The sequence below is a fragment of the Episyrphus balteatus genome, chromosome 4, assembly GCF_945859705.1.
Source record: "Episyrphus balteatus chromosome 4, idEpiBalt1.1, whole genome shotgun sequence".
Classification (NCBI taxonomy): Eukaryota; Metazoa; Arthropoda; class Insecta; order Diptera; family Syrphidae; genus Episyrphus; species Episyrphus balteatus.
Window position 1 is genome coordinate 75629231 of NC_079137.1, and position 17856 is coordinate 75647086.

Below are 17856 nucleotides of genomic sequence, written 5' to 3' on the forward strand. Positions count from 1 at the left end.
GAAATTCGGTGATGAAGAAGAAGCATCAGTTCCTTAATACATATAAAAAAAAAGCATTTTTTTGGGGTTCCTAATACTTTTGGCCAAGGCTGTAAGTACATTGTAATAGAGAAAATTGCGCATATCTTTAAGGTATATGTATGTCTCAAGTCATTAACCGCAAAAGTTCTTGTAAAATGTGTTTATTTGCCTACTTCTCATTTAAATGTTTAGAAAGGCAGGTTCAATTCCGATTTTAATAAATTTGTTTAATGCAAATTTGATTGAAAATTTATTTATTTTACAATTTCAGAACACAAATAGGTTCTGGTACATCAAAATATTTATTTTATTACAGAATATTATGATCAATAGCTACATGTAAATACTTTTGTCAAAAAATAAGCTATGCTATGCATTTATATTATTTGAAATTTAAATTATTACTATTGTTTTCTTCAAGAGAGAAAAAAAACAGTAACATTTATTTTGAAAATAAAGCTTAATAGATAAAGGTACTAAAGTACATTGTACATAGTATATATTTAACTCTAGATTTAATTTTGTTTGATTAAACTTAAAAAAAAAAATTAAAATCAATAAAAATAAGAATGGAAGCTGCTGTCATAATGCAAACTCGTCCATGGGGCTCAAAATTATCCTGATAAACAAAGAAAAAAGAAAATTGAATTTAAATAAAATAAAATATAACAAATAGGTACAAGATCGAAATAGATATTAGATTAATTTTTAGAATAAATTTTGTTGGTTAGAACAAAAAAGAAGCATAATGTTTAGAAAAATGTTAACAAGATTAAAAAAAAAATTGGGAAAACAAAATATTTATAATCATACATTAAGACACATATTACATACCTATAAGTTGAAACTGATGTTGAAGATTATTCTATTTTCTAAAAATGGGATTTTCTGGACCAAAAAATGCTTCAAAAGCTATGTAATCGTCTATAGTATTGACAATAACATCCCCAACAATTTGGACCCTATAGTGATCCCCAAAAGCAATGAAGAAATTCGCAGTTCGGTACTGTATAGGATTGAAAGTAAAGAAAGGTTTGAGCTTTAGGATAAAATTTTTGGGAACATTTTTGAATAAAAGTGTCTTTATACCAGGGTTGTAAAAATATCAATTTAAAAAAAATAAAAAAATTTGCATTGAAATAAAAATATTTTGGTATTGAAACTGAAAAATATTTTCATTAAAAATAAAATTTTATTGCAACCGAAAAGTAGTATTTGCATTGAAAAAAAAAAAATATTTATTGCAACTAAAAATATATTGCATTAAAAAAAATTTTTTTGCAAATGAAAAAAAAAAATTGCATTGAAAATAAAATTTTTGTTGCAAATAAAAATATTTTGCATTGAAAATAAAATTTTATTGCAAATAAAAAATTTTTTTAATATTCGTTGAATTTCTTACAAATTTGACTTTTTGACCTTTGACCCTTCAATATTACATATCGTCGGTCTCATGAGAAAACCTCGTTACTCCCAAAATCAAAATTTTACATTAGAGACGAAAGAGTAAACAAACAACAGAGTAGTTGGGAAGAAACGCGCTGTGCAAAATTTGAATTTAAGTCTATTTAGAGTTTTCGGAATGACCCCAAATTTTCTGGATTGCTCCGCTGACATATTTTCTAAAAAATTGCATTCAAAAGTCATTTTTGAAAAAAAGTGGAGTTACGAGGTTTTCTCATGAGACCGACGTTATGTATACATAGTTGAAAAAGTTGTATAGTCAAAAATTGCCAAAATTGTAAGAAATTCGAACAGAATTACAAATTTAATTCACAAATTTCCGATTGAATTTTTTTTTTTCAATGCAAAATATTTTTATTTGCAATAAAAATTTTATTTTCAATGCAATTTTTTTTCAGTTGCAATTAATTTTTCTTTTTAATCCAAAATGCAAATTCTTTTCGGTTCCAATAATTTTTTTTTTAATGCAAATATTTTTCATTTTTTTCCATGAAAATTTTTTTTATTTGCAATAAATATTTTTTTTTTTAATTTTAATGGAAAGCAATTAAAAATAAAATGATTTTTTACAACCCTCTTCCATACTTTATCACAAAGTATAAACAAATGGAAAAATGTGTGGTGAAAACCATTAAAAATAGTGTGGAGACAAAATTTGACCGATTTCTGACCGATTTTTGAACATTTTTTTTTCTCGTGTGTATACTTTGTGACAATGAAGCTACTTTTCAATGTGACAACTTTGGCCATTTAAAAACTTACCAGTCGTCCTTCTAAAGGTTTGATGTCGCCCTTAAATTCGATGTCATGTATGCGACAATTGTTTCTAACAATTCGCGCTATTTCCGATACCGATTCTTGCTCTTGAACAGCCTGTAATTGATGACTATTCTTTACAGGACCTTGACGAACCTGTTGAATCTGGCATTCTGAAGGATTATTTTTTTCAGTGTTGTTGGGCGGATCATCGATCTCATACAATTGAACACCTTTTGGTTCGTCGAAACGAGTTTGTTGAACAACATTTTGAGATGAAGTTATTTTCCATTGATTGTTATTTTCCGATGTGCAATTACTTTGTGGATTTGTATTTTTCTCAACCCTTTGAGGAATGACTTTTTGTACTTGTGGACGTCGTTGTTCATGACTGCAACTTATCGGAGGTGGTTGACTTAATATTGGTTGTTGATTGCGAACACCCGAACAACTCTGAGGTTGATCTTGAAATGTGTTCTTTGGAGAATCATTTTGATTCTTATTCAAATTTGCTTTATTTTTTTCATTTTCGTCTTCTTCTCCTTCTTCGGTATCATAACATTCTGTTATTTCTTCTATTTGTGGTCCATTATTGGCATATGGATTATTTGTTGGCATTGAAAAGTTATTGTAACCCAAATAAATTTGAGGCATTTGAGGATTAAAGTCACCATAACGTTGACCAAGATATGGCAAGTTAATTGATCTATAATCAAGTCCTACTGGACAGTTAAATCCAGGATATAGATAGTTTTGCTGTGGTAAATAATTATATCCATGAACCTGTAGGTAATTTTAGAAATTTAGATATTGTAATTTTATCCATACATATTGTTTTTTTATTTTTTATTTTTTTGTTATACCTCAATATAATCTTGTTGATAGTTTCCTTGACCTTCTTGAGGATATTCCATTTCTACATCGTCCTAAAAATTTTAGTTAATTTCAAAATTCAGAAATTTTTCAACAAAATGGATTGATGGACAAATTTCAACATTTTCAAACTTTAAGCTCGTATGAGCTTACACTCATTAAAAAAAATGATAAAAAACCCATTTAGAATTTGGAACTTTTTTAATTTATTCCTTTTTATATTGCAATTTTTTTACAACATCACCCGTTTAGGTAGTGATAATACATTTTTCTAAATTGAACTCTTTTCAAATTGATCATATTGATGTGGTTCTACAGTTATTTAACTGAAACTCCTAATTTTCAAACTTTGGATCGACGCATAGCAACGGACAAAATATTTTGATATTAAGACATCGATTCATTTTTTTTTGTACGGTTTCTGAGTTCTGACTGACCAATCTCGGTAAAAAAAATTAACAAAAAGCACATTTAAATTCAATAAATAATCTAAATTAGTACAGGTAAAATAGTACATAAAATCAAGAAATAAAAAAAAAATTGTTACACTCATGAAACTTGGCAAAATGTTTGCTTTTGAGATGAGAATCAAGGATAAAAAAGTCTATAAAAAAGTTAGGTGGAAGGGTGTTTTTTCGCGGACAAGAGGAAGGGAATATCATCATATGACACATGTTTTTAAGGTATTTTTTGATATTTTTTGCTGAATCTAATGACATAAAAATAAAGTCAATACGATTGCTCTAAGAAAAGTTATTGCCGATTTAAAACTAGGGTACTTGTATTTTTACCTCAACAGGTAAAATATAACCGAAACCCATGTGAAAAACATGCTACACTGATAAAATTTGGGATGAAGGTTCTGGATAAAGCAGAGATAAAGGATTCTTAGAATTTCTAAAAATATTTTTGGTGAAAGGGTGTTTTTTTTTTATGGGTTGAGTTATGTGTGAGAAAGGTATCATAACAGCTGACATAAATTTTGTTAATTTTTCAAACTTGGTGAAAAAGTTTTGTTTGTTATAAGAACTAAGAATCAATAAAGCCTTCAAATTTATTTTGAGTGAAAGAGTGTTTTTTTTTTAAGAAAGAATGAAATTCGGAATTCAAAAACTGGGAAAAAAATAAAAATGTTTCATTTATAACAGAAACCAAGAATCGAAGCAGCCTAAAAAAACATTTTAGGTAAAAGGGTGTTTTTTTTTGGGTAACAAGGGAAATCCGCGATAAGTCCGATAAAATCAATGGTATAAAAGGTAGGTTGTGGGTACCCTTACGAGATTTATTAAAAACGTTGTCTTTCCCATGGGAATTCCGAAAAAAATGGTTTATACATTTTTTTTCATGTGAAAGGGTGTTTTTTTGTAGGTGTAGAGAAAATGTGGGTAAGTATATTGAAAAAAGTAAGTAATACTAATGGTACCCTATTGAAATTCAGTAATGATGTTACTTTTGAGATAAGAAACAAGAATCTAAAGTATCTATAAGAATATCATGGTTAAAAGGGTGATGTTTTTTGAGTGAAAACAAAAATAATAGGCCACCCTAATGAAAATTGGTGAAAACTTTGAATTTGGGATAGAAAGCAAGAATAAAGAGTTTTCATAAAAAAATTTTGGTGAAAAAGTGTTTTTTTCGAAGAGACAGTAAAATCTATTATTGGTCCCAAATTAAATCGTTGGTCCCAAAAAGCCAATAATTCGTGTAAAACGTCTTATAAGAACTTAAGCATAAACGTTCAATTTGTCATCGAAACTCTATATTCTTGCTTTCTATTCCAAATTCAAGGTTTTCACCAAATAGAAATAGTATAGAAATAGTTTGGAAAAATTTGAAAGTTGTCCAACAATCAACGTGTACAGTGTACCCTGAGCCTTATGTAATTCCAAATTGCTAAAAGGGATCATCATCGCAATCCAAAATGAGATTTTTAATCATAACGTACAGTATATTTAGGTCCATTTTCTTCACTCGGAGTTGAACAAAACTTGAGAATTTTTATATTAAAAATTCTCAAGTTATGTTCAACTCCGAGTGAAGAAAATGGAACTTATATGACCAATGTTTTTAGGTAGTTCAAATTTATCAAGTATTTAAAGTTTAACAGAAATTTAAATTCATTTGGTAATTTAGAAGATGAGCCCTCTTCGAAACGCCCACACCTCTTTATACTTACAGAGTTTCTATTAAATTCCTCCTGATTTTCGTCCTCATTTCTGTCATCAGCTAAATTTTCATTTTCTTCCTGAATTTCTGTGTCACTGCCATTGCTTTCAGCATAGACTTCGTCATCATCAATTATTTCCGTTAAAGTTAACTCAGGTACTAATTTTCTTGCATCTGCTTGCAATTTTCTGTCAGTCAATAAATGTAATTCCTCAATAATAACACTTTGATTGTTTTTGTTTGCATGCGATAGTTGATCAATTTTAATTTCATCTACTTCCATTTCTGTTTGATTGGTATTAGGTTGCTTTGAGATTGTTTTATTTTGTTGAACTTGATATTTCTCACGATTGTTAGAAGGCATTTTTTCAACATTTTCAGCGTTCTTGATGATTTTCTCCCAATCGGTTTCTATTACTTTTTCATGTTCTTTAATATTGTTGTCTTCTATTATGATAACTTCATCGAAGTTATTGTTAACTTCTTTAGTCTTTATTGAATTTAATGATGGTCCTTGATATTTTCCAAGAGGCTTGTTTTCAATAATTATAACCTCATCATCGTCATAGCAAGTCTTAGAGTTACTATATTTTTTCTTGCCGTTTTTAATGGGTCTCTCAGTTGGAGTTTCATCTGTAATATCTATTATTGATGAACCAAAGAACTTGTTTTCTTTAAAGGTTTGTTTATTATTCAAGGTCTTTTTATTAATTGTATCTGTTGTGTTCATAGTTGATAACTTATCAACAATCAATGATATCTCTTCATCGATTTGAATTACTGGTAAAACTGACTTATCGTTTCTTGGTTGTTCTTTAGGAATTGAAATTTTTCCCTCGCATTTTTCTTCGTCCTCTACAGAGTTCTGTTCAGATTTACTTTTTTTCTTTGTAAAATCAAATATTGGATCAATTTTAGTGGAATTCTTCTGCAAAGAAGATATTTCATTTGATTTGTCAGAAGAATCCCTGATTTCATCAATGTGACCGGTAAAGTTTTTAGCCTCTTCTTGGACAGGCTTCTCACTTTCATCTTCTGATTCATCCAAATTGGTTAAGTTTATAACTTGACTCTTTACGTCTTCAGAAATTTTTTCAACAGATTTCGGCTCAGAAATAGTTGATTTCTTCTGCGAAGAAGGTTCTTCGCTTGATATTTCCTTCACTGCGGATTTGTCAGAAAAATCCCTGATTTCTTCTATATGAACAGTCAAGTTTTCAACTACTTTTTGGACAGACTTCTGCCTTTCATCTTCTGATTCATCCAAAATAATTAAGTTTAAAGCTTGATTTTTTACATCTTCAGAAGTTTTGTCAACAGATTTCGGTTCAGAAATTGTTGATTTCTTCTGCGAAGAAGGCTCTTCGTTTGATATTTCCTTTACTGCGGATTTGTCAGAAAAATCCCTGATCTCTTCTATATGAACAGTCAAGTTTTCAACTATTTTTTGGACAGACTTCTGCCTTTCATCTTCTGATTCATCCAAAATGATTAAGTTTAAAGCTTGATTTTTTACATCTTCGAAAGTCTTTTCAACAGATTTCGATTCAGAAATAATTGATTTTTTCGAATTTTTATTGATTTCACTGATATTAGGTTTCTTCTCCAAAACCTGATAACTTTCATTTGATACGTCCTTCATTAAAACATCTTCACCATCATCGTTTGCAACTTTTTTAAACATCGATATCAGCGGTTCATCGTCTGAATCTTCTATTATTGTTACTTCTTTGGTGGATTTCTTTTTAACCCCTCCATTCTTGCTGTTTGGTTCAAGTTTTATGATTTTGTTTGGTTTATTTTCAATAGAATTGTCATTGGAAGCATGTTTTAAGGCTTTATTAGGTAATTCCGTGTCAGAAACTTGCAATGATACAAAATCAGAAGTAAGTTCTGTATTTTCAATAGTCTTCAAAGCTAAATTCTTTTTTAATTTAATTTCTTTGGATGGTTTTAAAATAGTTGATTTGGTATCATTTTTATTGATTTTTAGTAGATTACCAAATTTATTCTGAGGCATAATCTTATTTTGATTCAATATTTTGAAACTAGGAACTATCTTTTTTTCTTCTTCAAAATCTTCGACCTCAGAGAAATTACTTTGGTCTTCGAATTCCAATTTTTCATTTTTCAGATTAAAACCATCTTCAAATTGTTTTAAACTGGCTTTCGTAAGTAGTAATTTGTTTTCTTCCACTTTGCATGATTTTTGTGTCCTTTTTCTTGCAGAAGCCTTTCTAGGTTTAGGCTTTGCCTTCGACTTAGTTACCTTACCTTTAATTGGCTTCTTAAAAAGGTTTTTTATTAATAAAGCTTTATTAAGTGAAGATGCTTCACTCAGCTTCGAACTGCAACTACTAATTTCACTCTTCGATAAAAAACCACTAGTTTTTGTCTTTCTTGGAAACACTTTTTTCTCAGTTTTTCTAACTTTCCTTGGCGGATTTTCATTATAACTTGGTTGTATTTGATTAGCTATTCGAAAAGATCGTCTTCTAGCTGAGTAGATGTCACAAAAACTGCCAGTTGCTGATGTTTCAAAATCATTTGGCTCATATTTAAAAAAGTTACCCCAATATTTGGGAATAAATGCCGTTTCAGAGTCGATTTTTACTTGTTGTTTAGGCATTTCTGATAGAGCAAATGTTTCAAATTTATCAAAAGATGTTGTTAAATATTGAACCATTTCATTCAGGGATGGGGGATAGTGTGAACCTTAAAAAAGAGAAAAAATGAAACAATAATTAAACTGAAACAGAAATGAATAAGAAACTTTTATTGGCTTTTAATTTAGAAAATATAAAATTTTTTGGCTTGACTCCAATAATTTCCATACAAAGCATACATTAATTCTCTCTCATACCCTCCAAAGAATGGATCGATCGAAAACAATTTAAACCCCCGATATACCCATATCTCTATATAACACAAAACGTTGCCATAAAAGATGTCGAACGATCGGAATATCAACATAAATCAACCACAAGCGCATGACGAATAAAAAAGAGGCGGAACAAGTTTATTCATATAAAATTGATTCTCTGGGTTTTGTTTGAATTTGGATTTCTGATGATCGTTGAAGTGTGTTTGGGTTTCAATAATGGCCTCCCTGTTAATTAAACAAATTAGTGTTGATTTTGAGCATTCACCAATCAAACAACTTGTTGTAAATAAAAGTAGGGATAAATATTATGTTAATTGTTATTTCCAATTGAAGAACAATTTGTAGGAAAATGGAAGCTATCAAAGCTATTTGTTTAATGCTGCCCTACAAATTTAGTAAAAACAGGCAATTCGTTTATAATTAAATCAGTTTATTAGTACTGATGGTTTGGCCATTTCAAAACATGAAAATATATTTCTGTTTTGTCTTTTTGATAATTTTTTTTAATTGACGTTGTTTAGTACAAATAATTTGATTCCTTTTATTTCCTTTTCTGTTTAAACTTTTTTGTTTTTTTTTTTTTCAATTTATCGTGTTCAAGAATCTTGAAGCTCGACTAAAAAATTGGTTTTTATGCTATCTACTGAATGCCAAAAATTAGAAAGTTTTTGTTGAAAAAATTCAAAATCTTATTGATTAAAAAACCGATTTTCATGCATTAGAAATTTTAAAAAACGATAAAAAATATTTATGAGATACAAAATTTTCTCTTAACAATTTGACCCTGAAGCCTTCTTTGTAGGTTTAATGGTTTCCAAAGTATTGCTATTTAAATATGTGTCATTAATTTCGAAATCGAATAAAATTTGTTCCAGTATTGTTTTTAACATAAGAAGCCCGGTGAAGGAAATTTAGTCGGAATACTATTCACTTATGTAAACTGCAATTTTTGTACATCGAATGTGAACTTGATTCACCATTTAGCATAACCGCCATTTCCAAATTACGACAAGGCGTTTAAAATTCAAAAGAAATTATGATGAAATTTAAACGACTTTCTGCTTTGCAAATAGTAGTAACTATAAACTATACTTAAAAGATATATTTTTAATTTCATTTTATAAAGAAAAAATTTAAAATAATTAAAAATTGGATTTTAAAATTACTATAACAGATTTTTAAATGGTAAATAATAATAAAATTCTTATTTCAAGATTTTTTTTTTGACAATCAATTCTTTTTTTAAATTATTTTTTATAAATCGAAATTTTGCAACATTTTTCAAAAACAAATTGAGATGTCATTCCTTATTATTAAAGAGATTAAACCAGAATTTCAAATTCAAGTATCAATCCATTTTCGAAAAATTTATTTTACAAAAAAAAAAAATTTTTTTTTTTAGAGTCAAAAAATGCGTTTGAAAATTGTTATTTTGTAAATTTTCGTAGATTTTAAAATTACAGCTTAATAAATGTATCTTCTCCAAAATTTTCGTTGAAATCTGTTAATATGTTCAAGAAAAGGTCCAAAATGAAAAAAAGTGAAAATTATACTAATTTTATAAATAGCATAGGTATCATTTTAAAGCATATTCGAATGCATTCGCGATATCATTAATTTTGCAAAGAGTTTTTTTTTTTTTAATTTCTCACAAAAGGTTAAATTTAGACTTGTCCACTTTTGATGTAAGGTTCACAATTTTTATTATATCAAGTTTTTAAATCTTCCCTAATCATAGTTTTTTTTAAACCGATTCGAAAGTTGTCAAAATTGTTTTTTATTTAAAAAAATCTAAGAAATAGCATGCGATTGATTGGATTTGTATATCGAAAAGCATGAAATGTTCCAAAGTGCGGCGCGGCGTGCCCTTACCTTGAGGATTGTAAAAAATAATTTTTTTTAAGCATTTGCTTTCCAATACATTAAAAAGAAAACAAAAAATGTATTGCAAACAATAAAAAAAAATTACATTAAAAACATTATTGCAAATAAAAATATATTATAATGTAGATTGCAGGTAGGGGAGAAGGCGGTACATTTGACACTTAGTTTTTAAAGGTCTGTATTTTCGAAAACTGTTAATTTTTTCCAATGTTTTGTTTTGTATTTGATTTATTGACTATTTAAGATTATACTAACAGTAATTTTTTTTGTTTTACCATATTACAACATTTAAAAAAATAATGTTTTCTAAAAAAAGTCATTTTGTCAAAAGTGCCCCGGGACCGGGGCACACTTGACTTTAAAAGGGGTACATTTGACAATGGTGGATTAAACCCCACATCGTGAGCATTATATTTTTAAAACTATCAGCGAATCTTGCTTGTCTATTGTTTAATTAGAAAAAAAAAATCTTTGGTTTTAAACAATCTACTAAACAATATAACGAAAAAAAAAATTAAAAAATTTATTTTCTAAAAAGAAGAAGAAAAAACAAAAAACCATAAAATATTTCAAAAAATCTCTCCATTTAAATCTTAATCAAAATTAATCGATGTCGATTTATTTTTAAATAATCTATTTAATATATAATTCCCCAAAATCAACGTAAAACTGTGCCCACATTGCAAAAGTCAAAGGTGCCCCGAATTAGCCACAGAACTGTTTTTCTTTTTTTTCAATAACTAATACTATTTTTTTACAATGCTGGTTTTAATTTACTTAATTTTAAGCTTAGTGCTATCAAAATATTGATTCACCATTAAAAAAACTGTTTTACTGTTTTATTAGGTTCAGAAATCGCTTACATACCGGTGGTCAAAAATTAGATCAGAAATACAGAAAACACGAAAACACGTGGTACTCCGCAAAAAGTTAATGAAAGACTGCGAAATTTCGCAAAATTTCTTTAAATCAAACTAAGCTTCTTTCTTCGTCCAAACTATTGTTAATTAAGGGCACGAGCATACCGAAAACGCAAAGTCAAATGTGCCCCGGTGTCAAATGTACCCCCGCTTACCCTACATTAAAAAAAGTTGATGTAAATAAAAAATACATTATTTTCATTAACAAGAAAATTTTTATTGTAAATAAAATTATTTTTCATTAAAAATGAAGTTATCGCCAATACATTTATTGTGTATATCGCAACTAGAAAAAAATAATTTTATTGATGTTTACAATTCGTTGAAATCGTTAGTCATTTAACGCTATTCATTATTTTGCTCTTAGTAACAATAAAAAAAAAAGGAAAAATAATTTCTGTCACAATAATCGAAATTGTTTTTGCATGAATCCAACTTTTCATGAAATACATTATTAAAAAATAAATACAAACATCCCAAAATTATTGGAAAAAATACATACAACTCTTGATGGAAATATACACAATGCACATTCCTTTGCTTTAATAAAACACTTTGAAATAAGAATGACGTAAATAGAACGTCATTAATTTTCATATTTTTATAGTTCATTGGTATTTGTGTAAGAATTCTAAGATTTTTAACACCGCCAAATTGAAAGACAATTGAAACAAATGTTGTGTACTTATTCATCACGGCATCGCACTTGCTTTCATTTCAACATCCAACCGTCCATCTCTAATAGATACATTAATAAGTAATAAAATATGTATATTTTTTTCAAACGTGTATACAAACAATTCATCAAGACACAATAATTTACTCGACGATGTTCTTTAATGAAGTGGCACCACCACAAAACAAATAATATTTGTTTTCTTTTGAAGACCATCGACAACAAAGAGTTGAGATTTTAGAAAAGAAAACAAAAACAAGCCATAAACACTTCCTTAACATCAACAGGCTTCTGTTGCGACAAGGCGTCAAGCGAAGACGCCTTGATCAGCTTCAATTCTATGTAGACCGTTCAAATACACATTAATGTTTCAGATTTCGTTGGCAAAAAAATAAATAAATAAATAAAAACCATAATGTGTGGTTGCAGTTCATGGAGCTTATGTTCCAAACGAACTAATTAGTCATTCGCAAATCCGCACGTAATCCATCTTTTGTTATTTTTTTTTTATTATCAAAGTACCTAGATATATTTATTTTCTTTTAAAAATTGCGTACTTTAAATAATAATATGTACATAGTTGAAACCAGATTAAAAAATACTTACTAAAGAAATAATACTCAAATGAATTCAATCAAACCCACACAAAATTTAACAGTTTCACTGAGCTTACTTTTTATGAAAAAAAGAAAACAAGTTGAATTTCCTATTAAAATGACCGATTAAACAAAAATATAAAATAATTATGCAGAAAAATTAAAAAAAAAAGAAAAACTGGTTATTGCATTCAATATGAAAATAAAATGTTACACATACACCATAGTGACCCGAAAAGTTTTATTTTAATCTATAGATAATGTTTTATAATTTCAAAATGAGACCATTTGTTTTGATTTTTCTCATTTTTTAAAATGCCAATAACTTAAAACAAAACAAAAAATTTTTTTTATTAACAAGTTAGTCTGTTAAAAAATTTTTTTTTTTTTAAATATACTTAAAACAATTAATTTCGTTGATTTAGCCCTGATTTTTCAATCGTCAGTTAGACTATCATAGGAATAAATGTCAATATAAAAAAAACTTTTATTCCTAGGAATAAGCTCTATCTGAGGTTTATCTGACTATTGAAAAATTGGCCCTTAAAGAAAAATAAATAATTAATTTTGAAGAAATACATAATTTCATTCATGCAATGAAACATATCTGGAATAAATTATTAATTAACATAAACTAAAGGCCATTGTTTTTTTTTTAAGTGTATACAAATCCTAATCTTCAAAAAGTAATAATATTTTTTTTTTATTATTCAGTTTTATTCGAATTAATGAGCGAATAAATAAATATCAGAAAATGAAAGATTAAAATTCATGCTTACTCCTGTATCAAATGGTGGTATATAAGTACATAGTTGAAAAAAAAACACAATATACTTGAATAAGTTAAGCTCTTATATGAATGAAGAGTTAAGCTTTTTTTAAAGTGGATTTCATTCATTTTTCATGCAAAAATTAGTGTGTATTTATGTTGATATAGGCCAAGTTAAGATAAGAGATTAAATATGCATACACATTTAAATACCTATGCATGTATATATTAAGCTCAAATTCTGAAAACAGCCATTGGTAAAAAAACACAACTAATTTTGTAAATGACCAAATTCAAATAAAAAAATTTTTTTCGGGGTTTAAGCCTGGATACACAATGCAAATTAAAAAAAATATTGCAAAATTAAATTAAATTTATTTTAAAAAATTTAATATAAATTACTGAATTCTCCTATTAGATAAATGTTTTAATTTTAGTGTTTATATTATAAATCATTAAGTCCCAATTTATTCACTTTAGATTATATTTAAAGTCCCCATTAACAATTGGAAAACTAATGTCAAACCACGTACATATTTTAAAACTTCCCTTTTTAAATTGCAACTTTAAATTTAATGGAGTGTGAATAAACTAAGATTTAGTAAATTTAAATGTAGTACGTATTAATATTATGAGCTATGAAAACTAACAATTTACTTTTAAAGAAAATGTTTAAAATACTCATAAAAATGCTAAAAAAAAGAAGCAGAAAAGAAAGGTAAAACAACCTTAAATACATTCAGAAGTCTTGAAATTCTGAATAATTGTTAATAGGTTAATACTATAGACTCCATCCACATCGTTGCTGTTTTCAAAAACTGGCATAACTAAAAAACCTTAATTCTTCAGAAAAGCTGTTTTAAATTTTCAAGTTGGTAAATTTTCCATACTATTTTCATAATTTTGAAGAAAAGGAATCAGCTGTGTGATAGGATGCAAATCCTTTAAATTTATACTGAGTTTAAAAAATTAAGAATGTATTGTTTCCAGTATACCTATTGGCATTAATAACTCAAAACTAGTATTTTTGAGTTATGCCGGTTTTCTAAAACAGCGAAGACATATTGTTTTACTCCTCAATTTTCGTTGAGAGCACTGAATTTTTTTTTTTGAAAAACATGAAATTTTATAAAATTTTTAAGAGAAAATATGCATTTTCAATAAAATATACAAAAATATGCCCGAATAATTGGCGTTAAAAATTCAAAGACTTCCACGAAGCATTTATCCATTTAAGTCCCACATCAATATTCTAATGGAAAAAAATATATAAATTTAATTTTTAATTTAAACAACGAGAAATAATTGCAAAAAAGGTCTTAACACGAGGGAACAAACACATATTTTTTTCATGGAAGCTATTACATAAAAGTTTATTAGGAGCTTGTTGCCTGATTCACAACGTTTTTCATTTATAAAAAAAACTAATTTTTAATCGTTAGGCAGTTCACAATGCTTCGATTTTTTTTTTTGGAAAATTAGATTAATTTTTATTAAAATAATGCAAGTAACAAAAAAAAAAAAAAACAATCTCAATTTCATTTCAAAATTCATTATACAGCTTTTCTATTATATACTTTCTAAAATTAGTAGATTCAGAGTTGTTTCAAAATTCTTCGAATCCAAAATACTGATTTTTAAAAATTCTGTAAATGCATTACAATTGCAAATTAAAATTCACACCTTTTTACACTTACATAACAAACAATTTTTCTGGACTTCGAAATTCTATATTCGAAAAATCTGTAAAAAAGTGTGCACTTTTTTTTCATTATGAAACCAATATTTCTTTTATCCATTAAAGAACTTTGGAATAGATAGCTATGGATTTCCAGAATTTTGGAAAACAGAATTTTGTATTTACAAAAATTTGAATTCACAGAATTTTAAAACAAAGAATATTTGAATAAGTTTTAGGACCGGTTTGTTGACACTCGATTATCTTTTAATCAAGGATTATTCCATACAAAAATCCTTGATTAAAAGATAATCGAGTATCAACAAACCGGCCCTTAGTGGAGTAACTAAAGCTCAAAAATTGGCAATATTAGGGAACCCGGCCGAACAGCTTAGATTTTGATGATGCTTTTTTTCCAAACGTCGGTAATTTAAAATACTTTAAAGTCTATAGATTAAAAATTGCCGGTGTTGCCATTTTGATTTTTTAAATTTAATTGAAGATTTTTGTGAACAAAAACAAATTTTTTTCAAAAATTTTTCTTAAATTTCATAAATTAATTGATGCCAAAAGATTGTCTAGGAAATTCAAGGAAAAAAAATATATGGGAGTGAGGGACAATCTTCCATAGTTCAAGCGATTGATGCAATTTTCTTATTAGTTGACTTCAAACACAACGGCAACACCTACAATATTCAAATATACATTTTTTAAAAGCTAGAAGCTTAGTCATATATGTAAAATTAAAATTAAGTTAATTGAATGAACGGCTTTTGAAAGAATGGTAATTGAACTCAGATTAAAAAAAAAAAATTAATGAAAAAATTTTAACATGTCGTTTTTTAAACTTGGTCGTAATATAAAATGCATTTATTTTCAATTTTTTTTGGCCGCATTTATTATGTTTTCAAATTATAAAAGGAAATGTCAATATGTATTACGGTTTATGAAAAAAATTAAAAAGTATTTCATTTTCGAAGAACTTTTTTTAATAAAAGTTTTGAAAAAAAAAATGTAACTTATTTTTTTTTTAAAGTTCAACATCTAAACATAAAATTATTTTTTATTCATTTAATAACCCTTACTGTTGAAAGTTAAATAGCAAAAATTTAAAGTTCTTATTTACCACAGTCTTTGAGAAAATTAATTATTTCAATGCAAAAATTCAGTTTTAATAAAAAAAAAAACATTGAAATTGAAGTAATTTTTCATTTTTTTTTTTTTTCAAAAGTGTGATATATTTTACCTTTTTTGCTTCGAAATTCAACTGATAATATTTATGGGCAAAATTTTTTTTTAAATAAATTCATATTTTATTAGAAAAAGTTTGGAAAAAAGTCATTTTAAATTTTTCTAATAACATTTTTTTTTTTAATTCTGAGTTTGAGGACCATTTTTTCAAAAAGTCTTGATTAAATTTAGTGGATTTAAATTTAAGAGAAAAGAATAAGCTTCTGGCTTTTTAAAAATTTGTTGTTTTCAAAATATTTTTTTTTGTGTTTGAGGTCAGAATGTTAGAAAATTGCATTTATCGCTTAAACGATGGAAGATTGTCCCTTACTGCCTTTTATATATTTTCCTTAAATTACCTAGAGAATCTTTTGCTATCATTTGTTTTATGAAATTTAAGCAAAAAAAAAAAAATGGTTTTGTAAAAAAAAATTAATTTTAATTTTAAAAACAATACGGCAACACCGGCAATTTTTAATCTATAGACCTTAAAGTATTTTTAATTACCTACGTTTGAAAAAAAATCGTCAAAATCAGAGCTGTTCGGCCGGGTTCCCTAATAATTTGCTTTAGTTACTCTACTATTTAAGAAACCGAATTTTGGCACTTACAGAAAAATTTATAATCTCATATGTATTAAGAGTTACCAAAGAAGATATCCTCTTTGCTTGGTAAGATTTTTTTTTCACATAGAATTAATACCAGCGGTCTGTTGTACCAATTTTTAAATACATACACAAAATTGCAAATATATTAAAAACTTATAATTTTTAGTTTTAAATTCTAGTTTGGTTACATTGGCCCAAGCCCCATAAAAGTATTTAAAATATAAATCAATTCGCTATATTCTTCTACTATGTTCGTGTTTTAAAATAGAATATTTAAAAAAAAAAAAATCACCATAACTAAAGAAAAAAAAATTAAACTGTACCATATCTGCACAAATTTAATTTAAATTAACATTTTATTTTAACATTTATAAAAAAAAATCAAAGTACTTTGAAAGCCTCCATTTTAAAATGGCTATATCGAAATTATTTCAATTTTATTTGTAGGTATACCAAGTTACGAAAATATATGTACCTATTGGTTTGAGTATTCACTTTATGTACATTGTTTTTCTCTAATGCCAAGGTACAGCTTACACCAAGAAGCTGCGCACAAAACTACCCGGTTTTTCTTTCATTCAATTTTCAACTCCCACATACAAAATGTACTCAAGCTTTACTAACAACGTAGTTAAAAGAAATTTCAAATCATTCATCATCATAAATTTTATTTTATTTTAAATTTAATTTTTAAATATAAATATATATATTTTTTAAACATTTTTTGGCTAAATTTTAAATTTTCAAAAAATTGTTTAATTAATTAAATCAATTTAAATAATTTTAAATTTTATCACTAAATTAATTAAAAATTATAAAACCCACCTATTTTTTAGTATCCTTTTTAAAGAATAAAGATTTTCTTAAATTTATTTCACTTCAACCCTTAAAATTATATTTTTTTAAAATTGAACAGAGTTTCAGTCTAAAAAACGCAGGAGACTAAATAAAACACACTCGATTGCCACAAAGATTCACAATGATCTGATCGCTGTAGTCGATGCAATGATGAACTCTAACTATCCATCTCAGTTTGATGGTACAGAAACAAAATATATATTCCAATTCCAACGAATCGGTTCAGTCTTGTTTCGAACTCATGCAATATTCCAGAATTAGCCTGTTGCAGGTTGAGTATATTCTACCGGCAGCAGCCACCCCCACTTCTATGACACTGGAAAGTATCTTTTTTGGATGCTGTGTGTTTTTAAAATATCTATCAACATGTTGTGTACCTCTGCACACAATCAAAACTCATAGGGATGTATACTAAAGTGGGGATGATACAGAGATTGCGATTTCAAAGGAAATGATCTATTTTCGATTTTTCT

General features: G+C 27.1%; 2 protein-coding genes across 2 annotated transcripts in view; both read right to left on the reverse strand.

Annotated features, from left to right (window-relative positions):
* The window catches only part of LOC129919867 (leucine-rich repeat protein SHOC-2), an 81935-nt gene that overhangs the window by 36597 nt on the left and 27482 nt on the right, over positions 1 to 17856 (reverse strand). The window lies entirely within an intron of this gene.
* Positions 515 to 17661, reverse strand: LOC129919371 (interaptin-like). Its single transcript, XM_056000229.1, has 6 exons — positions 17351 to 17661; positions 5291 to 7995; positions 3105 to 3167; positions 2248 to 3024; positions 856 to 1027; positions 515 to 640 (listed from the first exon to the last, which is right to left on the reverse strand). The coding sequence occupies exons 2-5, from the start codon at positions 7964 to 7966 to the stop codon at positions 887 to 889; spliced, it is 3657 nt and encodes a 1218-aa protein (XP_055856204.1). The 5' UTR covers positions 7967 to 7995; positions 17351 to 17661; the 3' UTR covers positions 515 to 640; positions 856 to 886.